Source organism: Nyctibius grandis, chromosome 9 (genome assembly GCF_013368605.1).
Source record: "Nyctibius grandis isolate bNycGra1 chromosome 9, bNycGra1.pri, whole genome shotgun sequence".
NCBI classification, from domain to species: domain Eukaryota; kingdom Metazoa; phylum Chordata; class Aves; order Nyctibiiformes; family Nyctibiidae; genus Nyctibius; species Nyctibius grandis.
In genome coordinates, this window is record NC_090666.1 from 15,771,190 (window position 1) to 15,799,129 (window position 27,940).

A 27,940-nucleotide genomic window follows, 5' to 3' on the forward strand; every position below is an offset into this window, starting at 1 on the left:
GTAGCTTTGCTGACCCTCACGGGAACGGCTGCATCTGTTAAGCCAGAAGTGAGTTTCAGCAGCATTTTAGGAAGTTCAGCGTTGCGCTGTGGAGGTGCTACCAGCAGCCCCCCCGGCAAGGACCCACAGCTGCGCGCTTGCTGCCTGTGGCGGGGCGGCTGACACGCCGGCCAAACCGCGCTAACGGGGGTAACCAACGCCGGCCGCGGTGGGTCCGTGTGGCGGCTAACGCGGGGGGGCGAGGGGCGAGCGACACCACTCCTGCCCTGAGCGCCCGCCGAGGGGCCCGGCCGAAAGCAGGCGGGGCAGGAGGCAGGGCCACGGCTGGTACCGGTGGGCTCCGCTCTGCTCTCCTCGTCCCCGGAGACCTGCGGGGGGCGCTGCGGCCGCTGAGGGGAGCCCGCCGAGGGGAGCGGGCCGCGCCGGGCGGGGCAGGGCAGGGCGCTCGTTACCACAGCGCTGCGCTGAGGCGGTGGCTGTTGCGGCGGCGCGGCGGGTGGGTAGCGGCGGGCGGCTCCTCCTCCTTCTCGCCGGGCGCAGCATGGCGGTCAAGGTGACTCTCCCCCTCCGTCGCTTGTCGCAGGAGGAGACGGGCGGGCCCCCCGCCTGCCCGCGCGGGGCGGCCGGGGGGCAGGCGGTGGGCGGGAGGAGGCAGCCGCTGCTGCGGGAGCCCGGCGGGGGGTCAGGGGAAGCCGCCGGCGGGGGCGGTGATGGCGGGGCGGCCCCGGGGAAGGGGCAGGGCAGCCTGCCCTGCCTCCTGAGGTGAAGCGGAGAGGCTGCGGGGGCGCGGGCCGAGGGCGCGGCGGGCGCGGGGCGCCCCGGGGCGGGCGGAGGGCCGTTATCGGGCGGTAACGGCTGGGCCCGCCGGCGGCGGGGCTGGCGTCGTGTGGGGCCGGGGCGGCGCGCCCCTTCCCGGCAGCGCGGAGCCTGACAGCTGTCATCGGCGCGGGAGTCCCGTAGAGCCCGGCAGCGAGCGCAGAGGGGTCGCTTTTGAGCTTCGCCCCGTCAGTCAGATGGGGGACCTGGTGCTGCTGCCCTTGTCCGTGCGCGCGGCCGTGTTTGTCCCCCCCGTCAGCAGCCCGGCTGGCGAAGCATTAACTTGCTTGTGTTTACAGGTGCAGTCAACCAAAAGAGCGGATCCTGCTGAACTACGAAATATTTTTTTGCAGGTAAAAAGATCTGCCTGATGTCGTTTGATTGACAGACTTTTATTTTTTGCCCTTTCGGCAGTTTGCCACGGCATCGTACGTGTGTCGTGCTTGTGGGACGCTTAAAAGTTCGCTTTGCAGGCAGAGTGCGTTGGAAGCGCCGTCAGGCGTTGAGGAGAAACTGCTCCTGGCACAAATAGTGATTAAGCATTTCCAAATTTTCTGAAGTATTTTCTAATTTCCTACAAAGCAAATAATTATAACCATAACTCAGTACTGTTATTTTTTAAATACACTTTGGCAAGATTCTAAAAAATTCTTCTTCCATGGCTGTATGTTTTTGTCCTTGGGGTTTATATGTGTTCTTCTCACAAAGAGATAGATAACTGGCTATGTTTTTAGAACTTAAAATTGATTTCTTAAGACTGATGTATTTAATAATATTATCCCTTGCAGGGCCTTAGAATTAACATATATAAGTAACAGCATGAAGCTTTCACCACTCCGCTTAGTTACAGTGAAGCATGATCTGAAAGGAGAATCCACTCAGTCCTAAAACTTTGATAATAAGGTTTGAATCAGGCAGATGGAATAAGAACAACTGTGGTTTAGGTCCATAGTTGGGCCACTGATGTTTCCAAAATCACTAAAATACCTTTTTTCTTTTCCCTTTATGTTGAGTATTACACAGTATATTCAAGAAGCTTTCCTCTATGAAAAAGGAAAGAATATAAAATGAAGTATTAGAGCTAATACTGTAAATAATAAATTATATTATTTCATCTTTGACATGTATCTTTTGGTCCTACTGTATTATCTAACAGTTTCCACATATGATAAGTAGACAGACCTTTTTGCCTGAGAGAGAGAAGTTATATCCCAACCATAATTTTGGCAGATTTTTGCTTTTGCACACTGGGTTACACTGGTAACATTGCTGGAGTGCTAAAACTTAGAATGCTGGAATCAAACCATGAAAGCCCAGCATTTAGTTTCTAGTAAAAAATCTATCAATCACAGGTACATTTATTGTTGACATGACATTTAGCTTTTGTAGATAAGGAATACAGTAGAGTATGTTAATAAAATAAGCAACATGAAAATACTATTTTTAAAATATCTATTAATTCAATACAAAAATGTGTGGTTCTAGAACACCACACAGCTCTATTCCAGCTTTTTGCAAGTTACTTTTGCATGTTTAATTGCAAAAAAGTGAAACGTGGTGTCAAAATACTCTGTTCAACTTGGAAATATGGACTTTTTACGATTCTTGACTTCCAGTCACTAGAACTGCTTTCTTCTGGAAATAAGTAAATTGTTTGAAATCCTTGATTTTGGTCATACACCGAAAAGTGGAGAGGAGGAACATTGTACAACTGGGTCTTGAAATTGTCTCTCTGACAATATGTGTTTTATTGATCTAAAAATCAGACAGTCTAGTTATAAAACAGCTTTTGGTCTTCTCCAGGTCTATCTTGTAATCTTCAAAGCAACACGCAAATTAAGTTGTGGATTGTTTTGTGCTCTGAGGAATGAAAAGTACTGAAGTTCTTCTGTCTCCTCTTGATTATCTGAGATTTGCAGTAAAAAAAGACAAACAATACAGACACCTCTGGCATAGAAAGAGAGTTTATATTTCTTTTGGATTATATGTGATTGCAATTGAGTTTGAAATTGTGGGTTTTGTTTGATAGGTAGCAAACAAACTTAGTTGCAAACTTTAAAAAAAATCAAAAGAGAACCTACTCTTTCCAAGACTAAGCTGTAGAGAGTCTTGTTATGAAATATCACTAGTGTTGCAAACATCAGGGGTCAGATATGTTGTGCTCTTTGCTGAGGGTGCTGGCCTGTTCTGTGAGCTTCAGCTAAAGGGCGTGCATTCCTTCCTAAATTTGGCTTCCCTTGGAAGTGGGCACAAGGGAAGATGTGAACTCTAGGCCTCTTCGTCATCCACCTTATTCATAGAGAGCGTACTTAAATTTCCTTCTGTTCGTGCGTATCCTCTTAATGTGATACGTGTCCTCTGTCCATCCAGTTTAAGTTGTATCTTAGTGGATGCATGATATATACCTTTCCCTTAGAATTTCTGAAGCTTGCTATGTATTTCTTTTTATTATTTTGAACTGTTAAAAATCTTAAGTTTTACTTGTATTAAAAAGATGTACTATTATTTCTATGTAATCCTGTAACTATGAAATGCAGGCATTGAAATTTCATGTTTCTACACCATCAAATAACTTACCTCTCAGGTGTTTGCCAACCACTGAGTTCAGTAACAACTGTAAAGAATGAAATAGAAATTCACTGAAGGATAAGAGAGTTATGTAGAACAACAGTTATCAGGTTTCTCAGTGAGACTTCATTCTTCTTTCTTAGGCAAGACACAGTCAGCTCTCAGGGAATGTAGTTGAATTATTCCCTGCCTGCCCAGCAAGGTGGAGAAAGAAACAAAACAAAATTTCCAGTTTTAATACAGGAAGCTTCCCCCCCCCCCCCCCCCACTTAAAAATGTCCTGAATCTCTTGCTCATAGCTTAGCTTAATGAAAAAAATATATTAAGAGTACCCATAGATCTCTTTTTGTTTTGGAACTTATTTATCCTCTGCCCAGATAAAATAATTGGGATAGAAAAACCCTTTAAATTGAAAACTAACCAATTTTTCAAAGAAAGCATTGTTTCTGAAAGTGTGGTGATTCTAACACTATGTTGTATAGAGCAGGGGTTTTGTGTGTTCATGTTATGTGACAATGTTTAAAAAAAAGTCTCATGCAAATTCATCAAGTGCTTGGCTGAGGCAGTCTATAAATGTATAGTGAGAATTTTGTCTTATAAGGTAATATAATTCAAGACTGAGGAAAATACAGATTTAATGGATGTGTTATGTTTTATATGCAAATTAAGATATAATTTACAATTGCCTGTTTTGTGCTAAAAGATTCTTGACCTAAGTTGTATGGTGAAAAGGTAATTTGAGGACAAACGTAAATACATGCCAAAAGGGAATAGTCTAGCTACTTTGTCAGGCCTTAATTTATTGGCTCACTGCCAAACTCTTTCAAAATACCATGACCTTCTCATATGGAGCAAAATATATCTGTCAGTTAATTATTTCTGTCTCAAAAATTTTTAACAAAACTTCCCACACACAGTTTTTATTGTAAAACAATTCACTATTTGTAATAAACTCAGATAAATTGGCATCTGAAGAAAAAAAGGTGATGTTTAGATTTTGACTCTTTGATACACACTCCACTGTCATACAGTTGAATTCCATTATTCTTGAAGATACGCTCGACACTCTGCATGTTTGATGGTCCTTCATACATAAAACTTTCTTTGAATTGCATGTCTTTCAGCAGAATTGTGCTTCATAATGTATTTTTTAGTCGCTTGTGTATACGACTGAGAAGAGAACCTTTCTAAGTTGATCCAGTGAAGCCACAGTTTCATTATACTGTCATGTCGGCAGCAGTGCTGAATTAAAGGATACCTGTCCACTGCTTCGTGTTCCTATTTTTGTGGAAATCATCTGTTTCAATTCTCGATTAGTTCAATAATCTGGTTTACAGTGCAGTCTTGCACTTGCTGTCATCGCAGCTATAGGGTGGAAGAGGGAGAGGTGATGAGGTGACGTGAGTGGCTGGTATTGTGGAAGAGATACAGGAGATGCTTAAGCAGGCATTGATGCTGATGCAAGCTCCTTTACGCTGAAATACTGTCCTGCCTGAATTGGTTGGGTTGTGTACAGCCAAAACAAGCACGAGACACATGAATGATTCCCTTTATCTTACTGGAGTGTTATACCTGAACAGGTATTGTGTGTAGGTCGTATTGTTAATATTCTAATTCCTGTGGGTCTCTGGTAGAGGGCCCATTTTGTTACTCTTTCACATAAAACTCTGTCAACTGAACCAAGATACTGCAGTATATAGTGGAAAAGTTACAAATTACAGAGAAGTTTGAATTCACTAGCATAGGTGTTGCACTACAGGTCTTGAGGGGCATAGCCATTTCTTTTTCTGCAGAGAACGCTTATGTAGTCATCTTTTAATGACTAGAACCTAAAAAGGTGAATAACATTTTTACAAATGAATTAAAAATCACTACTCCTATTGCAAATCAAAATTCTAGTTAAACAGCTGTGTAGTTTTATACATCACTTTTTCAGAACAAACACAGTTCTGTGTATGCGTTTGAAGATCTGCATCTGAATCGTGTGTGCAAGTAGGCTGTACAGTAGAGAATGAACAGAAGAGATGGATTTTAAACTACTAAATAAGCTTCCTTACAAGTTTTGTGAGTGAAAATGCTGAGAAACAGACTCAGTCATCGAACTGGATTGGGTCACAGTAGTTTAGGGAGCTAGAAGTCTTTTGTGAGCTACTTTTGGGTGTTCCAGGATGCAAACATAGTTTAAGTTTGTAATCTGAAAATGTAGGTTTTATTTCTAAGATTATTGTCATATCATAAACTAGAAGAATTTTTTCCTGCAGCTATACTGTCATCTTGGAACAAGATTTGAGGGGTATGAACTTCCATAATACATTTCACTCTTATTCATCACTTGTGATGCTTGCTACTCCTGCTTCCTCATGTTCTTAGTTCAAGATTGGTGTTACCCAGCGTAACTGGACAGTTGCGGGCATGGAATTTACTTTATGCTAAAAAGTTGACTTTTAATTTAAAGTTGACCTATAGATAAGAACCAGTGATTAATAATTTGAAACAGAAAAGTCATCGGTGAGAACACTGATCCAGACATGTGGCAGTTATCTTGGGGTACAAGTAATAAAGATGTATGTGGTTATTTTATTTTTAATTAGTTTTATTAATATTTAAATTATATAATTCTAAAATTTGCCTGTGGTTTTTATTTCAAAATTTATTTTTAATAAAATTAAAACTCAAAATCAAAGTAAAACATTTCAATTGACCCAAATCCTTTTTGGCTGTGCGTCAGTTTTTAATTAAATGAAAAATGCCGAAACCGTTAATTTCAGGATAAAAATGAATCTGAAAAGTTATCTTTCACAAAAAGAGAAAAAAAATATATATTTTCCAAGCTAACTATAAGAATGATCAGAAACAATTATTCAGAAGATATCTGCTACTAGAAATTGTAAGAAAATTTATGTGCTGTATTTTCAGTGTAGCTGCAAATGGAAAGCAACAACATGGCTGTAATTTTTATAAATTGTGCGATTACCTGACAGTTTCTGAAAATACGTAATTTTCTTTTTATTAGAAGATACTGGTTGTTATGTGAACTCATCTATGCTACAGGGATAATCTGGTTGTTGTGGTACGCAACTAGTGTAGTAACGCTATTGGTTTAATCATAGAATTATAGAATGGTTTCGGTTGGAAGGGACCTTAAAGATCACCTAGTTCCAACCCCTGCCATGGGCAGGGACACCTTCCACTAGACAAGGCTGCTCAAAACCTCATCCAGCCTGGCCTTGAAGCCCTTTATCAAGCCCTTTAGTTTCAGACCAGTTACGTGCAGGCAGTTGTGCACCATTTTGAGTGATATTCAGTAAAGATACTAGTTTGGTAATCACTGATAATTAATATCTAAATGGATTCATTTTTGTTTGTGTGGTTTTGTTTTTTGTTTTCACTCTAGTATGCCAGTGTTGAGAAAGATGGTGAACATTACATGACCCCAGAAGATTTTGTGCAAAAATACCTAGGACTTTATACAGATCCGCGTTACAATCCTAAAACAGTGCAGCTGTTGGCTGGAGTGGCAGATCAAACAAAAGATGGGTGAGAATTTTGTTTTCCATTAGAAGCATATAATGCATTGGTAAATGCATGAGTGAATGAGTTTGATAATTTCATCCTCTAAAATACATTATTGTTTTTATTACACTTCAAGCTTATTAGGTGGTAGGTCTTTTCTCAAGTACAATAGACCATAAATTTCTGGAAATTAGGAAAATACAGTGTTAAACAGTGAAGATTTCAATGCATTTTTTAAATTAAGATTTGTTTTAATGGAGTTTTAACAATTACTACAAATGCAGAGGAAGTTGAACTGCAAATAAGTTTAATGTAGTATGATTGCCTTGGAAAAGTTCTTTTCTGTGTGCTCACGTCCATGATTAGATGTTACGTAGAGATTTAGTACCTGTAATTAGACATGGAAATATGGAAAAGCTTTCTTATTCCTGTAGTGTGCAATTCCAATCAAACCATTGAGGAGTTTTTTTAAGTGCTGGCTATTACGGAAGAGGGACACTAATGACTCTATGAAGGAAGAAGGTGTTTGCCTAATCAAGATAAGGTCACACCACATAAAGCTTTTCCAACTCTGCTCACAGATGATATTACTTGCTTTTAGACAGTTTCTGAAACTAATTTACAAACTGTCCACTCCACTGAGTTAGTACCCTCTAACCCACTCGTCTTCAAATGAGCCTTTTCTCTTGCTTTATGTGGGCTTCTAGCTTTGGCCTTGGATTGTAGTAGGAAGCGTGGACATTGTTAAAGTGAAAAGGTTAGGATGGATCAGAGAAGAGGTCAAGAATGCAGAAGGGAGTGGGTATTTTTTAGAGAAGAGAGAAAGTTGCTGTTAAAACAGTATACAATACATTTGTAAATATATAGATGTAACTTATTTAAAATTTGAAAGCCCCTTGACTTCCTTGGTTTTGTGAGTCTAAATCTGACCTTTGACATTACTTAAATGTTTTTTTTTCCTGTGTTCTACTTTAGAATATTTTATTAGTTTGCATAGTATCCTGAGCAGCTTGCACAATATCTGTGCTTCACAAATAAGATTGTATATGCTATATACGTTTTACACTAAACAACAAATGTAGGATCTCCTGTTTGATATAATGTTACATGACTTTTTTTATTTTATAGAGCTGCAGCATTTTGATAATATATTTCATACATACATACATTTGATAAATCCAAATAACCTGTCTCTGTTTGCAATAGGTGGCTGCAGTTTCTTGCATTGTTATGGATTGAAAATGCTATTTTGTATATATCTGTTGAAATAATAGTCTAATTGATGACTAGTAAACCAACAAGTTGAGTATCTTGTTTCTCTGAAAGCTGTCAATTGTGTGCATTTCTTCAGAAAATGTTTTATAAAAGGATTTCTTACATTAAGAAGTCAGTAATTTATTTTATTGCTACAACAGAACTTTATGTTGAGGCATTACTTTTTTTGTTGCTTTCTCTGTGAATATAAGGGGTTTTTTTTGTTTGTTTCTTTTATTTTGTTTTGTTTTAAATCTGGGTAATGTTTCAAGTGAGGTAATCAAATATGGGTAACTGTGCTTTATCTACTTCTGTATGAGAACAGTGGGAATGGGAATTATTACTGTATGGTCTGCATACAAAATGTCTGTCTGAATACCTGTTGATACTTGTCTGAAACTTATTTTCCTAAATGTTTTAATCTATATTTATCTCTAATCTGTATTTCATGTGAAGAATTGTTATAACCCCATCATCATCGTTGGATTATTTATTTATTTTTACATTCACATTCTTCCTTTTGTAGTGAGATGTAATATATAAAAATGCAGAGTCTAATAGCTTTTGGGACTGGCTCTCTGTAGGCATATGTTTAAAAAAAAAAAGTATTTTTACCTTTTCCTGATGGTAACTTGATACTTACTTAACTGTTCCAGAGTACCGTTGCCTTCTTCCATTACTACAGTACAAGACTGGTTTGCTTTAGTGGAACTCCATGAGGTAGTTCTTAAGACTGATGGCTCTTCACTTTCACAGTGTTTCTTCCCCATTGTTACAAATACATGTTCTGAGAAATTAATGTAGTGAGGTCTAAGTTAGAATTTGGCCTGAACTGCCTTGTCTGCTATCTGTTTAATACAATGGGATTTTACTGATGCTGTAGGTAAGCATTCCTATGTCATCAGACTGCAGGCACTACTTTTGAAATTGGGATACCTATCCTCTCCGAATAATGTACTTATATATGTGTGCCAAAACCAGCTTCCTGATTACATAAGTCAATTAACATTAGTAGGTATGGTAGGTATTCTTAAAATTTGGAAATGTGTTCTTCTTAAGCTAAGTTCTGAAGAAAGAGTTGATGTTTCAAATAATGGAGAGTCACAGCAGAGCTATACATAATGTCTACAAGCTATGCTGTGTGGGAAAAAGAGACCAAAGAGTTGTGGTAGGAAAAAAAGGAAAGATAGAGAAGAATTGTAAACATGCAGCTTACGTTGTGTGCTTTTGAAGAGTAATGGTACAGAAGAAATAAGAGGAAAGGAAATTTTTTAAAATGTTACAGAGAAAATGAAAGGTGAGTGATTTGATATTGTTATGGATTCTATAATGCAGCAGGTTCACTGCATGATACTTGAGTAGCGATTGAGTGGGAAGCTCATTCATTCTGTTTAATCCAGCTCCTGTTATCTCCGCCCTAATGGATAACGGAGGATCACAGGGGTTATCCCTGCTCTTAGGCATTGCAAATTGAATATATGGAAAGGAAATTGAATGTGTCTGTCTCCTTTTGCTGTAGGCACTGTTAAAGTGAGACCTGTGAAGACAGCTTCTTTCAGGTTCAGGCTTCTACGAATGCATTCTACAGAGATCGTCACTTGATTCTGTCAGTTGTAAAGCTTCCTGGTTAGGAATTAATTTGTATGTCAGGTTTATGCTTGTATGTGAGGTATATTTTGAAATTATAGTATTTACAATTATTTTAAAGGATTGTTTGTTTCTCTGATGCTAAACCCTTATTTATCAAGATCATCCTTTGGGTGAAATTGACTTTGCATCTGAAGAACCATTCTCACATCTTTGATTTTTGTGGCTAAAGTGCAACAAATTAATATAATAATTCTGTATTTGCCATATCTTAAGTCCTTTCAAAATCACTACATTTTAAAAATTTTCTGTGTAACGCATATATGTGAGAATGTTAACATATGTAATGTTGTTTAAAGTATCTCAGTTCTGCTTTATGTGTACTTTGATAGAGAAAGACTAGATAAACTAATGAATAGTGTGTTGTTTTTTTTTTTTCTTTTTTTATTTGCTTTAGGGAACAGAGTTTATTCTTGGCTCTTTAGCAGTAAGCAGTATATGTCTGAAGTAATCACTATGGCTAGTGACCTATGAAGAGTACTAAATTCAGATCAGTTATGTACATTTTCTATGAAAATCTACAGTGATATTCTATGTTTTAACAGCATCTACTGAAATAGTAATTTTTTGTTTAATTTAAAAAATTTAGTTAAAATTCTTATTCCCATTGATAATTTATTTGATGCTAACATAGATTTCCCATCATTTATTTCTATAAACTGAGCTCAGGAACTTGTAACTGGATGGAATATTCTAAGTCATCAAGTGAAGTCCCCTATTTTTACAAGGATGAAACCACACAGTAGTTTTAATAAACCAAGTTTGCTGTTAAAACCTAAGGCTTTTACTTGCAGTATTCTGGAAAGGCCACAGTATATGCTTGCTCTAAATATCTTTATGGATATGTGATTTTGTTCTTGTACCAACATTATCCATTATCTTCTCCTGGCTTAGGGCTTATTCTACAGCTGTTCTTACACACAGCATTAGGATCCCTTCTAAAGGTTTTTTCTGTTAGTCAGAATAAGCTGAGTTCCACTAGAAAAATTATTTATGATTATCCTAATAAGTTACCTGTGCATACATTCAAGTCTGAGTTTATATATGTTGAACACAAGGACTTGGCTTTCTATGCAGCATTCCACAGATGTTGTGGGAACCCTATCTGGGGATACTGCTGCTTCCTTATCTCGCACAGAAACAGCTTTCTTAATGCATCCTGAGTTCCATTTTTCTGTATGGTGACTGTCTTACATACACAGCTCAGGATCTTGTGATCTGCTGTTACAGTCAAATCCTTCCCTGCCTTGGTTGTGTCTAACTTATGTCCAAATATTATAGTTTCTGTCTTTCTTCTCCTCAAGTATGTGACTTTGCGATTCGTGTTATATTTGAAGTGTAATATTTTTTCTATCTATATAGTAAAGTATAACTTTTTTTGAACCTGTTTGTTTTTTTGAATGTTATACGTTGCTTTAAGAAAAGACATATATTGTATAGTATATTCCTACACTTGCATTAAACTATCTTTTCTTTCTCAGTAGAAATACATCTATAAATTAGTAATACAATGACAGCCCTGTAAATTTCATGGTGGTAGAATTTCTATGGGTTTTTTATGTTTTACTTTTTAAATGCTGTCTGCTTACGTTTATAGTTACAAGGTAATAAATTGTAGGTATTCACTGAGAATTGATTTGTATTTTGTTGTTGATGGATATGAAGAATTCAGTCCTTTTATAGAGGAAGAAACTGAGTTGCATAAAGCTTAAGTAACTCCTTAAATGTAACAACACTTTTTCAGTTTCTAGTGCAGAGTCTTAACTTTTTTATATTAGATTTTTAATAATGGGATCATACAGTTTTCTAGAGCATCAAACACAAAATACCAAAAATTGGTACTGTGAATAATTTGTTGAAATCTTTATAACTTCTGTATTTTCCTTTGTAGGTTGATTTCCTATCAAGAATTTATGGCATTTGAATCTGTTTTGTGTACTCCAGATGCAATATTCATTGTTGCTTTTCAGTTATTTGACAAGAGTGGCAATGGAGAAGTAACATTTGGTAAGAATATCTAAAGAAAAACAGTTTAAGAAAGTGATTATAATAGTATAAATCGTAATAATGGTTCATCACCAGTGGTGCATAGAAATGCATATTGCACAGTACTGTGGTGGTTTCCTAAGAGTTTGCATGAGTAAAACATTTTTTTTATTTGAAGTGATACAAGCTTAAGAAATACACAGAAACAAAATATATTTTACTCTGTCTTCTTGAATTGAGATTTTTCATGTTCCTGAAGTAGTTAATACAGTGTTGTTTTGTTCAGTGTCATCCTAGGTAAAATTCTATGTCATGGACTTTAAACTCCTTCAGTGATGAAGGATTTTTAAAATATGTTTTGCATCTCCACATATCTTTGAAAACCTGTCATTAGATACAGTAAGAGCTCAATATAGAAATGAAGGAGGTCTAATCTTTTGAATTCCTAATTTAGTGTTCATTTTCTTGAGGAGCAAATCTTACTTTAATGTTAAGAGTGTAACTTCCAACTAGATTGTATATTTGAAAAATTAGGAAGAAAATACGGCTTTTAAGTTTTATTATTTTTTTCCTAATCACATGAGTTAGTAATTGGACAAAATTCTTTAGGGCTAACTATACTGCTTTATGATGTTGCTAAATAACTGTTATTACCATTGCAGTTTAAGGAGGACTAGGTTTTATTTTTAAAATTTCATATGTTTATGAAAATTAGATAAATCAATGCTAAGAATTCTAATAAAGTGGAATGAGAATTAAATGTTATTTCTAACCAAAAGAATAAAGCTCTCAATAAAGAAAATACAAACTATGCTTGGATTTGTAACCACTTGCTGTTTGTACTATTTCATTTGTATGAAAATGGTTGCAGCTTGTTGAAAAAAAAAATGCAAGGGTCTTTTTATGGAAACAAACTGCTTGACTTGTGATGTCTGTTAAATTACATCGTTAACTGAAGGGTCAAATACTAAGCAATTTGGATACACAACATCATCTTGAAAAGAAAATCTTTTGAAACTTCAGTAAAGGTGAAGTCAGTAAATGCAGTCATTAGGAAGTAGAGAAACAATCAGTGTGACCATGTTAATGATGGTGTATTTAATAATCTCACAAAATGGGGATGTGCACTTTGTAGGTCTCATGAACACACTTGAAACCGCTGGTTCCGTAAATGAACAGCAAGTAATTGCAGATTGTATACAGATTCTTCAGTCTGAGGATTCTTATTTTTATGAGCACATCATTATATTAAAGGCTAAAAGAACAACACAAACAAGAGAAACTGTAAAACAGAAAATTGCACAATTTTTTCCATGTCTTTCTTGCTGAATTCTGTTTATGAGGCTGATAAATCTTGAATAGGAAACTCTTTAGGGAATTTAAAATTTACTATTGGTTTCCTGTTTGTACAAAATTAATTATATTGCAATTATTGCTATATTTAATGATATGTTGTAACATATCAGTGGTACATATTTTTGTGCTATAGTTCCCACATGTACTGCTGCGTTTTTGCTTTTTTCTGTTTTTGTTTGTAACGTGCGCTACTTATTTTTACTTCATAAGCATATCATACATTACGATTAATGCACGTGGGAAAAATGTAAATGATGATACGTGACACGTCCAGAATTTGGTAACTCTGCAGTCGATTTCCAAGTCAGTCTTGTGGCCTATGGATGCTGTTTTATAAATGGGTCCTGCACTCTTCATTTTCACACCACATAAAAAGAAAGGCACAGAGTTCACTTTCATGTAAAAACAGGTGAATATATAAAAGTAGGTCTTAAAATTAAAAGTTGAAATAAATTATTGGAAATATACTGAAATGGAGTAAGTTTAGCCAATTGGTGTGAGAATTGCTATCAGACAAGTCATCTCTCTTTTATGAATGTGTAATGTATCCAGTCTGCAGATAAACCATGTTGGTTATGGGAGCAAATGTGAGTCAAGATTTTCTAGCTGAGATGCAATGCTGTGTGATTGCATTGATTCCAAAGGTAGCTCAAGCCAGTAAGTCTTGCCAGAAGTTACATGTATTTACTGAGGTTTTTCTGCCCTGTGCATCTGGAACAAGGTGGAGGTGCTGGAGAGTGGAACACAGAATCAACTTGGATCTGTTAGGCCAGTAACTTGGAACCCAACACTGGCCTTGCTGGATGTGAGATAATGTCTCAAAATCGTTTGGGTATGACTGTATGGCGTTTTCAAAAAATATCCTGATTAGTCAAATTTTCAGTTATCTGGAGAAAGTCAATTATACTTGTTGATTTTTAGAGCTGGCTCTGTATTTGAAAGCAAGTTGCTACAGTTGGGTTCACACCTCCTTTTTAGGATTTACTTACTGACATGGACTTGGATCATACTTGAGCACTTCAGCTTCTTGCAGTCCTCTTTAGCCTCAGTTTCCCACTTGTCTTCTTGTTGGAAGCTTAGCTTCCAGCTCTCCAATGAGGAAACTATTAATTGAATTGTATTACAGAAGAGCCTCTGTCTTATGAGTTGAGAAATGGAAGAGGACAAAGAGTTTACGATTCTTTAGAAACTATTTGGTAGAAATACTTGTTGGCTGTGCTGTGCTAATCAATGTCGTTGTCTTTTGTCTGTGCACTATCATACGTTAATTGGGATTGTTGGAACAGGAAGCCTTCTGTCACTTTAATGTCATCTACTTTCTTACTGCTTTGGAACGTTTTTCCAGGAGATTTGGACATCCAGAAATCCTGTATATATGACTGCCATAAATGTGCTGACAGTATGCTGCAATATTTGTGTAGTAGGTCCATTGCAAGAACATGAAATTGGACCTACTTTGTATGAGCAAACTGTACAGCATGCTCAGTACTCTTTATATGTTTCAGCTGCACTGGACTTGCTGTCAGCTTGGTGAATAAAAAGCAATAAAATGACTATTTTAATAACCCATTCATACAAATGACAGTGTAGTTTAAATTACTTTTTAATCATGGAGAAATAAAAAAAAGCATTTATTTTCCTGATCAAATGCTTGTATGTCTTCATAAATGATTCCTAGGTGAATAATTTATGGGAAATGTGTTGCTGATAAGCCCTTACAATATTGGTTTAACCATAAAATATTTAAAATGTAACAGCTAAAGCTGATAAAGAAGTGATTCTTTTTTTCATGCATTGTCTGTCTTGTTATGGGATGCTACCTGTAGCCAGAGAAGACTGACTACGACTTTGCTTTTTGATCATGGCATGTAACTGACTAAGCTACTTAACATGAGTGAAATATTTAAAAACACTCTATAAAATTAATGCTGTTGTAATAAGGAAGCTTCTTTTTATTGCTATATGTGCAGGTCTTTTGACCTGAGTTCAATTTAAAGCAAACCTGAATATTAAATCTGCTCAAGCTATTTGGTTTGCTTCGATATTGAAACTGATAATCATTCCTGTGGTTAAAAGGTGAAGTCTGTGACTGTCACTGAAACTTCTCTCAAAAATAGGTTGTCTCACTGGAAGTAAAAGGATTCTTTGTAATTTATCCCTTTGGCAAACCATACGATGATCTGGACTGTATCACTTTTAATTGGAATGTACAATTTCAAGGCTTTTTTCCAGCTGTTCTTCCTTGTAGAGTCACCACAAAGAAAGCCATTCTCTGACAAACTGAAGAATTTCAGAGACACTTTTTAAGTTAAATACCCATGCTGGTATGGGTAGAAAGATAGAGCTAAAATAATGAGATTTTGAAACAATTTTACCGCCTTCCTGTTCATGGTGCTTCTGTACTCAGAATTTTTACATTATTTTGGAGATAATTGGAAAATATTTGTGGAACTGAACATAAGGCTTTTAAAAACATCCTGCAGCTCAAAATCTAATTAAAAATATTTTGCTGAGTATAATGGCCTCTTCTTTAAAGGCACTGGGGAGAGTAAGGGGATTGGATACCTAGTAATGCAACTATGTGAAAATTACCGTGATATTGGTGAACTGAAATAATAAACATCAATGTAATAGTTTCAGAAGTTGGGTATACAGTGATACTGAAATGTTGTCCATCTATTTTCTTGAACAAATTTTAATCTGGGAGAGAAAGTTCAGATTTGCCTTAATCAGGACATAGAGTTTGAGAACACCGGAAGAAGGTGAGTGAGAAGAACAAGAGAAAAGAGTTGAATATATGTTGTTATAGTTCTCTGCTTTTGAGTATTATTTTTCAGGAAACAGATCATTCCTAGTACCCACTCCTCCCGTATTTCCAAAAGAGCAATTGGATTGAAAATGCTGGGATTTGGATTTATTCTTAAAAGTTCTGCTTTATAAAATCTTATTTGCAACCATAAAGGCTGGAAACCTTTTAAAATGTAAACAGAAAAATATCTCATAATCACATGGCTACAAATCTGAGGATATAAGAAAAACACCATGTTTTTATCACGTGTGCTGTAAACTAGAACTGCTATTTTTCATGGCTTCCGGTAGCCATACGTTAGTTGACAGTTTTCAATATGTCTTTTGCTTAACACATGTAGATAATGTAAGAAACATTGCTGTATGTTATGACTTTCTTTTGTCCTCATGTTTTTTTTTGTTTTTTGTTTGTTTCTTTCCTGTTGTATGATTCTTTCAGGTTTAAAACCACAGTTTTAAACACTTGCGAATAGTGCAAGATGGGAGCCCCTCCTTATTTTTTATAATAATAATATAGTATTAAGTTCAAAAACATAGTTCATCAAGAGGGGACAGAAAAGGAGAACTCCACCTTAAAATTATATATATTGCCAATTTGTTGTTATGGCTGTCACTAATCTTAACCTTAAACAGTATCACTAATCCTTTTAAAATAAGAGTAGAAATACAATGTAACTATTTCTAGTTTAGCTTACTTGCTTTTCCTGCCACTTGTCATTTTGCTTTCACGACAAAGTAATTATTGTATTATTTACGTTTGGATCACTCTTAATATACTTCTGTTGCATCAGGTGCTACAAAAAAAGTGTTCTTGCCTTTAACTATGAATTTTTATTTTATGCTTGAAAGTGAAAATATGTAAAATTTGCTCTTAGCAGAAGCAGTGAAAAATAGCAACATAGAATATGTTAAAATGCATTATGTACATTAAGGCTGAAATATGTACAAATGAGACTGTAGACGACTGAGCAGACAGATTTTAAAAAAAACACCCTATTAAACAACAAACCTTTGGCATACTTAAGCTAGTACTTAAAACTATCACATTTATATTTTTGTGTCTCTAACAAGCATGATTCATGTTCCGTCACTGGTGAGAGGGAATGGCAAACTGTTAACGGGCTGATGGCACTGGAATTGTGTGAGTTTCCACTCTGCTTCTTGGGGAGCTGATAAGTCAAAATAATAAGTACTACCTCAAGGCTTACTAGGGGTACTGAGCTCATCCCCACCATGGGCCATCAACAAGATGTCATAGTGTTTATAATTTCAAGTATTCTTCCGCCTGTGAAATTCAGTATTGCCTAAAAACTTTGTTTTTCTTGTATCGTTTTTCTGAGCCCGATAGGTAACGGTGTTTGATGGAAGTTGAGCCAGTCATATGTATGCTGCCTGCAGATAGCTGCTCCAGGCATCTATAATTTGTTTAAAATGATTGGGTGGGGAAATTCTGAAGCAATCTTGAGAGAATGCGTGTCGCCTTGGAGGTGATGTACTAGTGCACTAGAGTAGTAGGTTTATTGTTCCTGGCGCTGATGGCAAGTTGAGTATGTCATCAGGCTGCTGACTTGTATGCCTATCTGAGAAGAAAATGCATTGCTATAAGCCTGGGAAGAAAGTTATCAGCTCAGTAGGAAAGAATTCCACTGCAGAAAGGTGAGCAAAGAGTAGGAGAAGACATTAGTAAATGAGCAATATGTATTGACAGGGACAATGAACGCATTCTGTAAAATGTCATACTAAAATGAAAGGGTTTAAAAAGAATTTGCTGTTTGCCCCCTACAGAATAGCTCTGTTGGAAATTTGAAGTACTTGTAGTTTATCTTAATTTAGAAGCATTACTGGGTTTTGACTGAGAGAGATAAAAAAAAAAAGGCAAAAAACCCCAGCATCTGTATCTTAATTTTACTTGTTTTCTTTGTTGTCAGTGCTTTGCTTCTGCTGTGAAAAAAAATAAATTAAAAAGAAGACATTTGATCATAATTCAAAGTGGTGAAAGTATAGGTGATGGTCACATTATCTATAATTTCTGAAATGTGATTGTTCATTTGCTGCTTCTCATCACACGACTTTTTAGTTGTGGTGATGGCTGTTTCCTTTAATAGAATAGTCAACAAAATTGGATTAAAAAGGTATTCTTGATATATTGAGAAGAAAGCATCACTGCTTTTGGGCAGAAGTAGTGAATTTTAGTGCTTATCTAGAGATGTTTGAGAATCCCAGATGGCTTTGGAAAATTGTATTTAGAGTTTCAATGGTTTTAACTCTTGTCAGTTATTCACAACAGGTACATGGTTTTGCTCCTGTACCCCAAATGTTTCATGAACAAAGCCAACATGGAATTAATTAAGCATTAGGTACAACAGCATATCCTTAAACCCAGACTACTGTAATGCATGCAGTATACATTACTGATTGTGAGTGATTGCCTGTGGAAGAAAAATGGATGTGGAATCTTGATGTTCAGAGAAGCAACAGGCTAATCTGGATACCATTTTTTAAAGCTACTTAGTACTACTGGGATTCTTCAAGTACCAAGACACTCAACTATTGAATACAAATTTATTAATTAATTTACCAGTATTATTTTTATGTCTGAGGAATCTTGTCTTGTGATGTGTTGGTGACTAGTTGTAAATGTTTTTAAGAAGGAAAAATCAATAGCGTAGGAAACTGATTCTTGGTTGTTTAAGTAGTATACAATTAAATGCTTGAATGAGAGTTATGAAAAGACCAGGGGCCTAAGTCTCATTAAAAATAATTGGAAAATCTGTCTATATGAGCATGTATGAATATTTTCTTATAAGAAAAAAGTGAGCCTTTTTTTTTTTTTTTAACCTTTCTCTAAATTTTAAAGAAGTAATAATTGGAAAAAATTGAAAATACAATTCAAATTTTCTGTCTGCTTCAGCACATTCTTTCCTAAGTTTCTGTTGGGAGAACTCAGTGTGTATTAGAAGTCAGTTTTAGAGATGTGTAAGTAGTCACTAGTTGGCACCCTGTTTGTACGGTAGTAGCCAAGCCAGTAGACCCAATTAAGCAGGCCTGTCTTCTGTCCCGTTCACACTGCAGGGCCATTTTGCAAGCTCAGTAGTGAGCTGGACTGATCTGTTTGTGTTTGTAGTACGTGAGGACTCTCGGTCGCTTGGTCAGAAGCTGCAGTGAATCAGTGGTAGGTGGGGAATTCATGTTTACATCTCCTGGCTCCTTGATCTCTAGCAACGATGAATAAATCTACTTCAGACAAAACTTGTAAAGGAAGTGTGGCAAAATAAAGTAGTTTAGCGCTGTGTATTGAGTGCTTCATCTCTCATTTTTTTAACCTTTGCCTTGCATATTGGTACTGGTGAATAGATATGAGTGGACAGTTAGAAGTAGTCAGGGTAGATTTTTAAGTTTCTTGTTTACCTGAACAACTCCTTTAGCCTACCTTGCAGTGGAAACTATGGTTTAAATTGCAGTTTTTTGACTATGTTTGACCTTTAAGTAAGGGCTAAATTGCAGTTAAATCACTTACTAGCCATAATCTGCCCTTTGTATATGTACTCCCAAACTAACTGAAGCAGGTGATCTAGCCAAGGAGTCCTGCTTTGTGTGTCCCTGCTCTGAGACAGATTTGTTCTGAACGTTCCCCTTCCTTTCCGCACTGAAAAGATAAAACCATATAGTGATTTTCCTAGATTTGATCTAGAACTAGTAGACTGGCTATAGAATTGAAAGGATTAATGAATGAAGTAGTCCTTTAGCAGAGAGAAAGCAACACATTTACTCCAAGCTGTTGATGGAGTTAACAAATGATATTAAAGTTCTTCTCATTGCATTTTGTCTTTTAGCAGAACTGTTTAAACATATAAAAGAAGAGGTGTGATTTGAGCTAAAATATTTTGTACTTTGCTTTAAATTTAAGCTATATGCCACAGTTTGTTTTGGTTGTAGGGAGGTTCTAGGTTAGTTGATAAAAACAAATCAATTCAGATACTTTGAGCTAGATTTTGAAAAGTGTTCATGTGGAATGGATAGATGTCCAGTTATGCTATTTATGTGGTTGGATAATATGCACAAAAAGCAGGCTTGTTTTGCAGCATGGCAGTGCTGTATATGAATAAAGCGTGCTTTGTTTTTCAGATATGGTTTTTGACTGAATTCAGATAATACATTTGGCATTGAGATTTCAGTTGTACAGTATACATACGGAGAATTCCATATTCTGAAATGACAGTTTTTTTCTTTACTTCATTTAAGAGAGGACATCTCTATCTTCACTTATCTTAAAATATTTTAATAACTGAGACTACCAATTATTTTTTATAGGATTTGATTTTTGTGCTAAGGCCTTATCAAAAGCTTTTAATAAGGTGCTTTCTGCTGAGTTAATGATATGTTTTAGATGGCGTTTCTTGTACCTATCTTCAGTAGACATATTCAGACAGTGTGATTGTAATAATCAAGTTTCAATCAAACCACACTTAGTATGACAAATAGCACACAAGATTGTAATGCAGGTATTCGTGCTCTTGATAAAGGGCTTAATTTGACTCCTAGCAGAGACGGAGAACCACTATTGATTTTTATATCAGAATGCAAAATAGCTCTTATTTGTCATGTATGAGGGAAATTGCTTCTTAATTAAAAGTAAATAAAACACTCATTCCGAGGTTTTATGCAGTAATACAAAAAGTATCACGTTGTGTCACAAATGTGTTCTTATACAGGTCTGTAAAGGTTTGGTTAGCAATTATTCTTAACAGACTAAAACACTTCTTAAACAGGTGCTTAAAACATCATTTGTTTGTATCCTTCCTGGAATGTTTGTAGATTTACTGTACCCCAGAGCTCACTTGTTGTTTTTCCCTCTCCCAAAGCAAATGTCAAAGAAATATTTGAACAAACTCTTATTCATCTTCAAATCCCCTTCAATTGGGACTGTGAGTTCATTCGACTGCATTTTGGACATAACAGGAAGAAGCATCTTAACTATTCAGAGTTCACTCAGTTTCTTCAGGTCAGTTATTAACCTTCTTCCAAAGTAGAACTGAAATTCATTTTCACTTCTAATAATACATTAATACCATTATAAATTTTGAGCTTATTCTGGTAGTGATAATTATTATCTGATACTTATCCTGGTAGTTATGATGAACTGTTATTTCTCCATACCAGTTCTGTAAGCAGTGTGTACTCATTGTGCTTTAACTTGAATACCATCCTAGAAAAGAATGGGACTAAATATACTGTTTATGAAATTAACCGTTTTACTGATTGTTGTTAAACTGGATTGAGGGTCTGCTTTTTCTGTCATAGGAATTTAATAGCAAAACTAACCTCTATCAGAGAAAGATTGCATCCTTAATATAACCAGTTGTTATTAACCATATAACCTCCCATATAAAGGTTTTAGCTGCTTTAACATTTCTTTTAGTTTTATAAACATTATCCTAATACTACCCTTTTTTTCTCTCACTGTCATGCATGCTACCACACATATTTTGGGAGTTTGGTCTTAAATCCAGCCAACTTTGCAGGAGGCAAATCTGCTTTCCTGAGATGTTGCTGAAGCACCCTCTAGGGATCAGGCTTTAAAGGATCTCACTCCTAGAGCTGGACTTTGCCAAGCCAAAAAGTTAAAAACATATTATGAATTTAACATTATACTAGAAGGAAGTAAAGGAAGACATCAGTTATAAAGAATAGAGGAAGAGGAAAGTAGGAGCAATGTACATTATAATTCATGAGAAAGGAGTTAGCAGAATTGTAGGTAATTGCACTGAATTCCATAAATTAACATGCAATGATCACCTCATGATATTACTTAGTTTTCTATCTAGCATACCTGAAGGAAAATAGATTATGCACTTCCAGAGCTGGCCTTTAGTACAAAATAGTTTTGGGCATTCTTAAAAGTAGGGAGTGATAGATGTGCTTTGATATGATCTGTAATTATTGTTCAGGATAAAAAATAGATCTAGAGCAGATTCTAGAAAAATGTGTCTAACTAGATAGGATCTGAGGTATATATTGTAAATTGAGATACTGGAGTTTGGCACAGTCTTTCAAGGCTGCAGCATAACTTGATGTTACTTTCAAAGAATGAACTGTGTCCTGCGTTTCATACTGCGTATTTTAAGTGATCCCAGGCACAAATTTGGGACACTAGTGCAGAAAAAAAATCAGATTGCTAGTGAGAAGAATCTTTATATTGGGAATCCAGAGCAAGGTGATAAATATCTGTTCCATTTTTATTTTTATTGTTCCAAGATGTAATGTACAAGATACAGTGACCTCTTACTATCTTCATATAATAAAAACCCTTAGTAGGGAAGGGTAGTATGCACTGCGGTTATTTCAATATGCACACAAGTTGGATATTGTTGTCCCTCCTTTTACCTCAGGTTGTTTTTCTTATTTGGTCTAACAGCATCTTGTGGGGTTTGTGACTTGGATCAGAGCAGGCTTGTTGCACCATGATCTAGAAAACCTTGATCTTGAGGTTATAAGACTTGAGAAATTACTGTAAAGGTGATACAAGCTAGACAGTTTGCCCTCTTCTTATGGTCTGTCAGAACATGGTTATTATTTTAGCTGCTTCTAGAGGTCTAAATGACAGCTGAATGTGCTTTATTATTTGCTTGAATAGAAGGAAACAACTTTTTCTGGACATAGAATTTACAACCATCATTATTTTCTTGAGGCTAGGTTACTGCAGTGTGCTTTATATGAATGTTTTTACAGATTGTATAGGAGTTTTAAATTGCCTGAAATGAGTGACCATTTCTGACATTATGGGAGGTAGCTCTTGGGGGCAATCTAAATCTATATTATATAATTTTCACTGTCCTTCTGTTTATTTTCAAGTACTTTTCAATGAGTTAGTTTATAATAGCCCAGTCATATTTCATCTTGGTTGTGTAAGAGATCAGCTCACTTTGAGTCTTTAAGATGAAATCAGAAGTTTCTCTAGCAGTTAAGTATTTAATAAAGGAATAGATAGCAGACAGACATGGATATGTGAAGTTTATTTCTCAAATCTTTCAGTGAAAGTGCGTATTTCCTCACAGTTGAATTGAGCCTTTTCTTTGACGGAGGAATGCACCTGTGGATAGAATTGGTATGCAGACTTCTTGATTTAGTTGAGCTGGCCTTTAAGTTTAAACTGCAGTTGTACTGTGGTCTACATGCACAGGCATATTGAGGTGTGATGTAAGAATATGAAATTAGTGAGTTTTGTGAACAGTGAGTTACAGAATTTGCTTTTAATCTGCTATTTCTGAATATTATTCTAGGAGCTGCAGTCAGAACATGCAAGACAAGCCTTTGCATTGAAGGACAAAAATAAAAGTGGTATGATAACTGGGCTGGACTTCAATGACATCATGGTTACCCTTCGCTCACATATGCTAACTCCATTCGTGGAAGAAAACTTAGTTTCAGTAAGTGTAAAGAAAGTGCCTTGAATTCAGCGTTAAATAGCTGTAATGTTTTAAGATGTTACTGCTTCTCTTCCACTTTGTCTTCTCCTACCTGTTTATCACTGCCTTGGTGCTAGAGATTATCACCTTCATAACAGAGTGATAACAGGGCAGGGTGAAACATGGCAGCACTCCTTGGCTGCAGTAGTGGAAAAGTTTGGCAATCCAGTTTACATCCTTAAAGTGCTGTTGGAAACAGTATGAGTTAGTCTACTATACTTTCCACTGAAGCAGGGCAAACTGTACTTGGCACAGAAAGAACATTCATTCATTTAGGACAAAAGCATCTAATTTTTATATTTAAATATATGACAGATCTCAAAAGGTGGAGACTACTTACAGTTTTGTTCTTTTATATACTCTTATATTCTTTTCTTTTTCAGATCAGAATTTGGAAAATCAGTATGTAGATTCTAGAGGTAGAATGGTTCTAGTTGTGATAGTCTGGCAAGATATGTAGGTGAAGTAATGACATAAAAGTTATAAACTAAAAGTATATAGTATAAAAAAGTATACAAGAATGAAGGTTATATAAAGTAATAACTTTTATCTTACTATTTTATCTATAAATCTTGCCTTGTCTAACTAATAAGGCACACGGTCTTCTGTAAAATTTATAGTATCTACTAACTCTAAACTTTGAAATAAATGGTCACTGCTTTGTGATGCAAGTCAGTTAGTGCCTTCATCTAAAGTAGCATCTACATGCATTTCTCTATTAGAAATAGAGTGTATTAGAAAAATACTGTGACACATTTTGTGTGTGTATCAGATAAATTGAATAATAATCTACTTATATGATTGTTTCCTAATGTTCAGTTTCTATCAAAAAATAGTATCCTGTCTAATAATTCTCCCCTCATATTTCTATTAAAAAGATCTTAAAATTACAGGAATAGAAATAGATCTTTAATTCTTTCCTTATTTGCCTGAACGGATATTTCTGTAATTTGTAATGAGATGTTGTAAAAGGGCTTGAGGCACTTAACCGCATTCATTTAATTTTTACAGGTAGCTGGTGGAACTGTTTCACATCAGGTCAGCTTCTCCTATTTCAATGCATTTAATGCCCTTTTGAATAACATGGATCTTGTTAGGAAGATATACAGTAATATAGCAGGTACAAGAAAAGATGTTGAAGTCACAAAAGGTAAAGTGTATTTCCTACATTTTATTAATTTTTTAGTTCTGTCCAATTTGTAATCTGGTGTTGCATATGGGTTAAGGCAAGTCAGTAGCTGCAACAGTACACAAGGTTAGGGCTACTGTGAAAGTGTTTAAAGGGTGATTTTCATCCTCACGGGTTAGTAATGGTTTTCAGCCATCTCATTAAGGAGAAGAATTGGGATTCTGGCATGGGCTGTGTTGGCCTTATTAGTTTGAATGGATAACTCCAAGTCAGTATATTATTGAGGATTTTACCACTCCTTGAAAGGGATGCATGGTTGCATAGTGATAGAAAGTACCTAGGGAATGTGATGGAATGGATTTAAGTTTGAAAATCCATCATCAGTAATCTCCATGTTGTTTTAGCTCTAGTTACTTTATCCATGATTAAATCTTTTTTAGAAAAATGGTAATCATTTATAACTTCTTAGTGCTTACTTACGCTCCAGAGTGCTTCTCTGGAGACTTTCAAGACCCGTCTGGATGCGTTCCTGTGTAACCTGCCCTAGATTGGTCCTGCTCTGGCAGGGGGGTTGGACTCGATGATCTCCAGAGGTCCCTTCCAACCCCTAACATTCTATGATACTATGATTACATAACTGGTTTTATATATAGTTTTTGTCTGTTAGGACATAGCTAATCCCTATGCATATGAAAGGTTGCCATATTTCAGTCTTGCCGCAGGTATGAGTGGACTGCTTTTGTAGTCATTTTATGACAGGTTTTATCACCAATTTTATTACTTTTTTTTTTTCTTTGTTTGGCTTATGTTCGTATGCTCTGCATACCTTTTGTCCCTAAAGGAAAGCATAAAATGCCTGTCCTCATCCTCCAAATTGTGCTAACAAATTCACAGAATCACAGAATCACAGAATGTTAGGGATTGGAAGGGACCTCGAAAGATCATCTAGTCCAATCCCCCTGCCGGGGCAGGATTGCGTAGACCATATCACACAGGAACGCGTCCAGGCGGGTTTTGAATGTCTCCAGAGAAGGAGACTCCACAACCTCTCTGGGCAGCCTGTTCCAGTGTTCAGTCACCCTCACCGTAAAGAAGTTTTTCCTCATATTTAAGTGGAACCTCCTGTGTTCCAGCTTGCACCCATTGCCCCTTGTCCTGTCAAGGGATGTCACTGAGAAGAGCCTGGCTTCATCCTCTTGACACTTGCCCTTTACATATTTATAAACATTAATGAGGTCACCCCTCAGTCTCCTCTTCTCCAAGCTAAAGAGACCCAGCTCCCTCAGCCTCTCCTCATAAGGGAGATGTTCCACTCCCTTAATCATCTTCGTGGCTCTGCGCTGGACTCTCTCTAGCAGTTCCCTGTCCTTCTTGAACTGAAGGGCCCAGAACTGGACACAATATTCCAGATGCGGCCTCACCAGGGCAGAGTAGAGGGGGAGGAGAACCTCTCTCAACCTGCTGACCACACCCCTTCTAATACACCCCAGGATGCCATTGGCCTTCTTGGCCACAAGGGCACACTGCTGGCTCATGGTCATCCTGTTGTCCACTAGGACCCCCAGGTCCCTTTCCCCTACGCTGGTCTCCAACAGGTCTGCCCCCAACTTGTACTGGTACATGGGGTTGTTCTTGCCCAGATGCAGGACTCTACACTTGCCCTTGTTATATTTCATTAAATTTCTCCCCGCCCAACTCTCCAGCCTGTCCAGGTCTCTCTGAATGGCTGCGCAGCCTTCCGGCATCTCAGCCACTCCTCCCAGTTTTGTGTCATCAGCGAACTTGCTGACAGCGCACTCTAATCCCTCATCCAAGTCATTAATGAATATATTGAATAGAACTGGTCCCAGAACCGACCCTTGAGGGACTCCGCTAGACACAGACCTCCAACTGGACTCTGTCCCATTGACCACCACTCTCTGGCTTCTTTCCTTCAGCCAGTTCACAATCCACCTCACTACCCGATCATCCAGACCACACTTCCCCAGTTTAGCTGCGAGGATGCTGTGGGAGACCGTGTCAAACGCTTTACTGAAATCGAGATAGACCACATCCACAGCTTTACCATCATCTATCCACCGGGTAACATCCTCATAAAAGGCTATCAAGTTGGTTGAGCATGACTTCCCGTTGGTGAAGCCGTGCTGAGTGCCCCTAATGATCCCCCTATCCTTGATGTGCCTAGAGACAGCACCAAGAACAAGTTGCCTAGCAATGTTTTTTGGTGCAGATGCATAAATAGACCTTGCTTGGATTTGTGTTGTGAAAAAAAGCTACTGTGTTTTCACTGCTCAGACTTGATTACTGTAGCTTGCCAGTTATGTCATGAACATGTCATGTAGTTTGGCTAGATTAATACCTAAGCCTGGGGGAGAGAAATCTGGACATGATGGCAATAGATGAGTCAGTTGCCCTTAAAGCTGTGCATAATGGACCATTATTCTATTATGTTCTGTTTTGCAGAACTTCAGAAACAAGAAACACAAATCATGGGTGTGGTTTATTAAGCTTGCTAATATGAGGATTTTTGTTGACTTTGATGAATTCTTACTGTACATCAAAGTTGTGGAGTCAGAATTGCTCTGTGTTGAAAAGGCCTGTTTCAAGATAGATGTTCTTCTAAAGATATCTTTTCCCTTTGCATTATGGGTTTTGCTTCTTGGTGATAGATTTCATTTTTATGATATTAAAGTTATTTGTGAGCATTTAAAGAGGAAATTTGTCAAATAACACAATTGCTTTATTTCGCTTTCCCTTTTAAATCCAGAGGAATTTACCCACTCTGCAATCCGATTTGGACAAGTTACACCACTGGAAATAGATATTCTGTACCAACTTGCAGATTTATACAGTGTTACTGGGTAACATAATAATTAATTTTATAATTTTAAAATCATTATTTTTCTGTTTTCTGTGTGAAAACTACTCGTTTTCATCTTAATTTTAAAAATTTGTGTTCCATTGTATTTCATTACAGTAATTTATTCAATGTAAACTGACTTTGATGTATGCATGGGTTTTGCAAGTAAATTGCTTACATCAAGCACCATTATTAATTATCGTATTATAGACATACATATAACATAGCAAAATACATAACAGTAGTGCCAAAAGGCTACAATACACTGGTATTACTAACTTTAAGTATTGATGATGTTTTGCATAGGTCTTTAACACATTTGAAATCTTAGGTAGGAATACCTAGAAATAGTTTAATTTGTGTATTATATCCCTTATTACTAGCAATCAAGAACTTGCTTCTGAATAATCCAAGTTCCCTTCATCTCCATTTGTGAGCTACAAGAAGAGAATGCTCTTCTAACTCAAAGGATTCTTTATTGCAATGTAGCGCACTTATTAGACATGCATCCAAATATGACAGGTGTTTTTTTAAGCT

The 27,940-nt window shown here is 36.8% G+C and overlaps 1 protein-coding gene across 2 annotated transcripts in view; it reads left to right on the forward strand.

Moving 5' to 3' along the window:
• The first annotated feature begins 470 nt into the window (after positions 1 to 470).
• SLC25A12 (solute carrier family 25 member 12) overlaps positions 471 to 27,940 on the forward strand; it is a 51,855-nt gene continuing 24,385 nt past the window's right edge. Inside the window, exons 1-8 of one of the 2 annotated variants that reach the window (XM_068407282.1) lie at positions 471 to 553; positions 1,116 to 1,169; positions 6,779 to 6,921; positions 11,690 to 11,805; positions 20,811 to 20,950; positions 23,229 to 23,375; positions 24,426 to 24,564; positions 27,311 to 27,404. In XM_068407282.1, the coding sequence (XP_068263383.1) occupies positions 542 to 553; positions 1,116 to 1,169; positions 6,779 to 6,921; positions 11,690 to 11,805; positions 20,811 to 20,950; positions 23,229 to 23,375; positions 24,426 to 24,564; positions 27,311 to 27,404 (845 nt within the window). In that variant the 5' untranslated portion in view covers positions 471 to 541. Of the gene's footprint in view, positions 554 to 690; positions 763 to 1,115; positions 1,170 to 6,778; positions 6,922 to 11,689; positions 11,806 to 20,810; positions 20,951 to 23,228; positions 23,376 to 24,425; positions 24,565 to 27,310; positions 27,405 to 27,940 lie in introns of those variants that run through there. The other variant, XM_068407283.1, reaches the window with a different exon arrangement.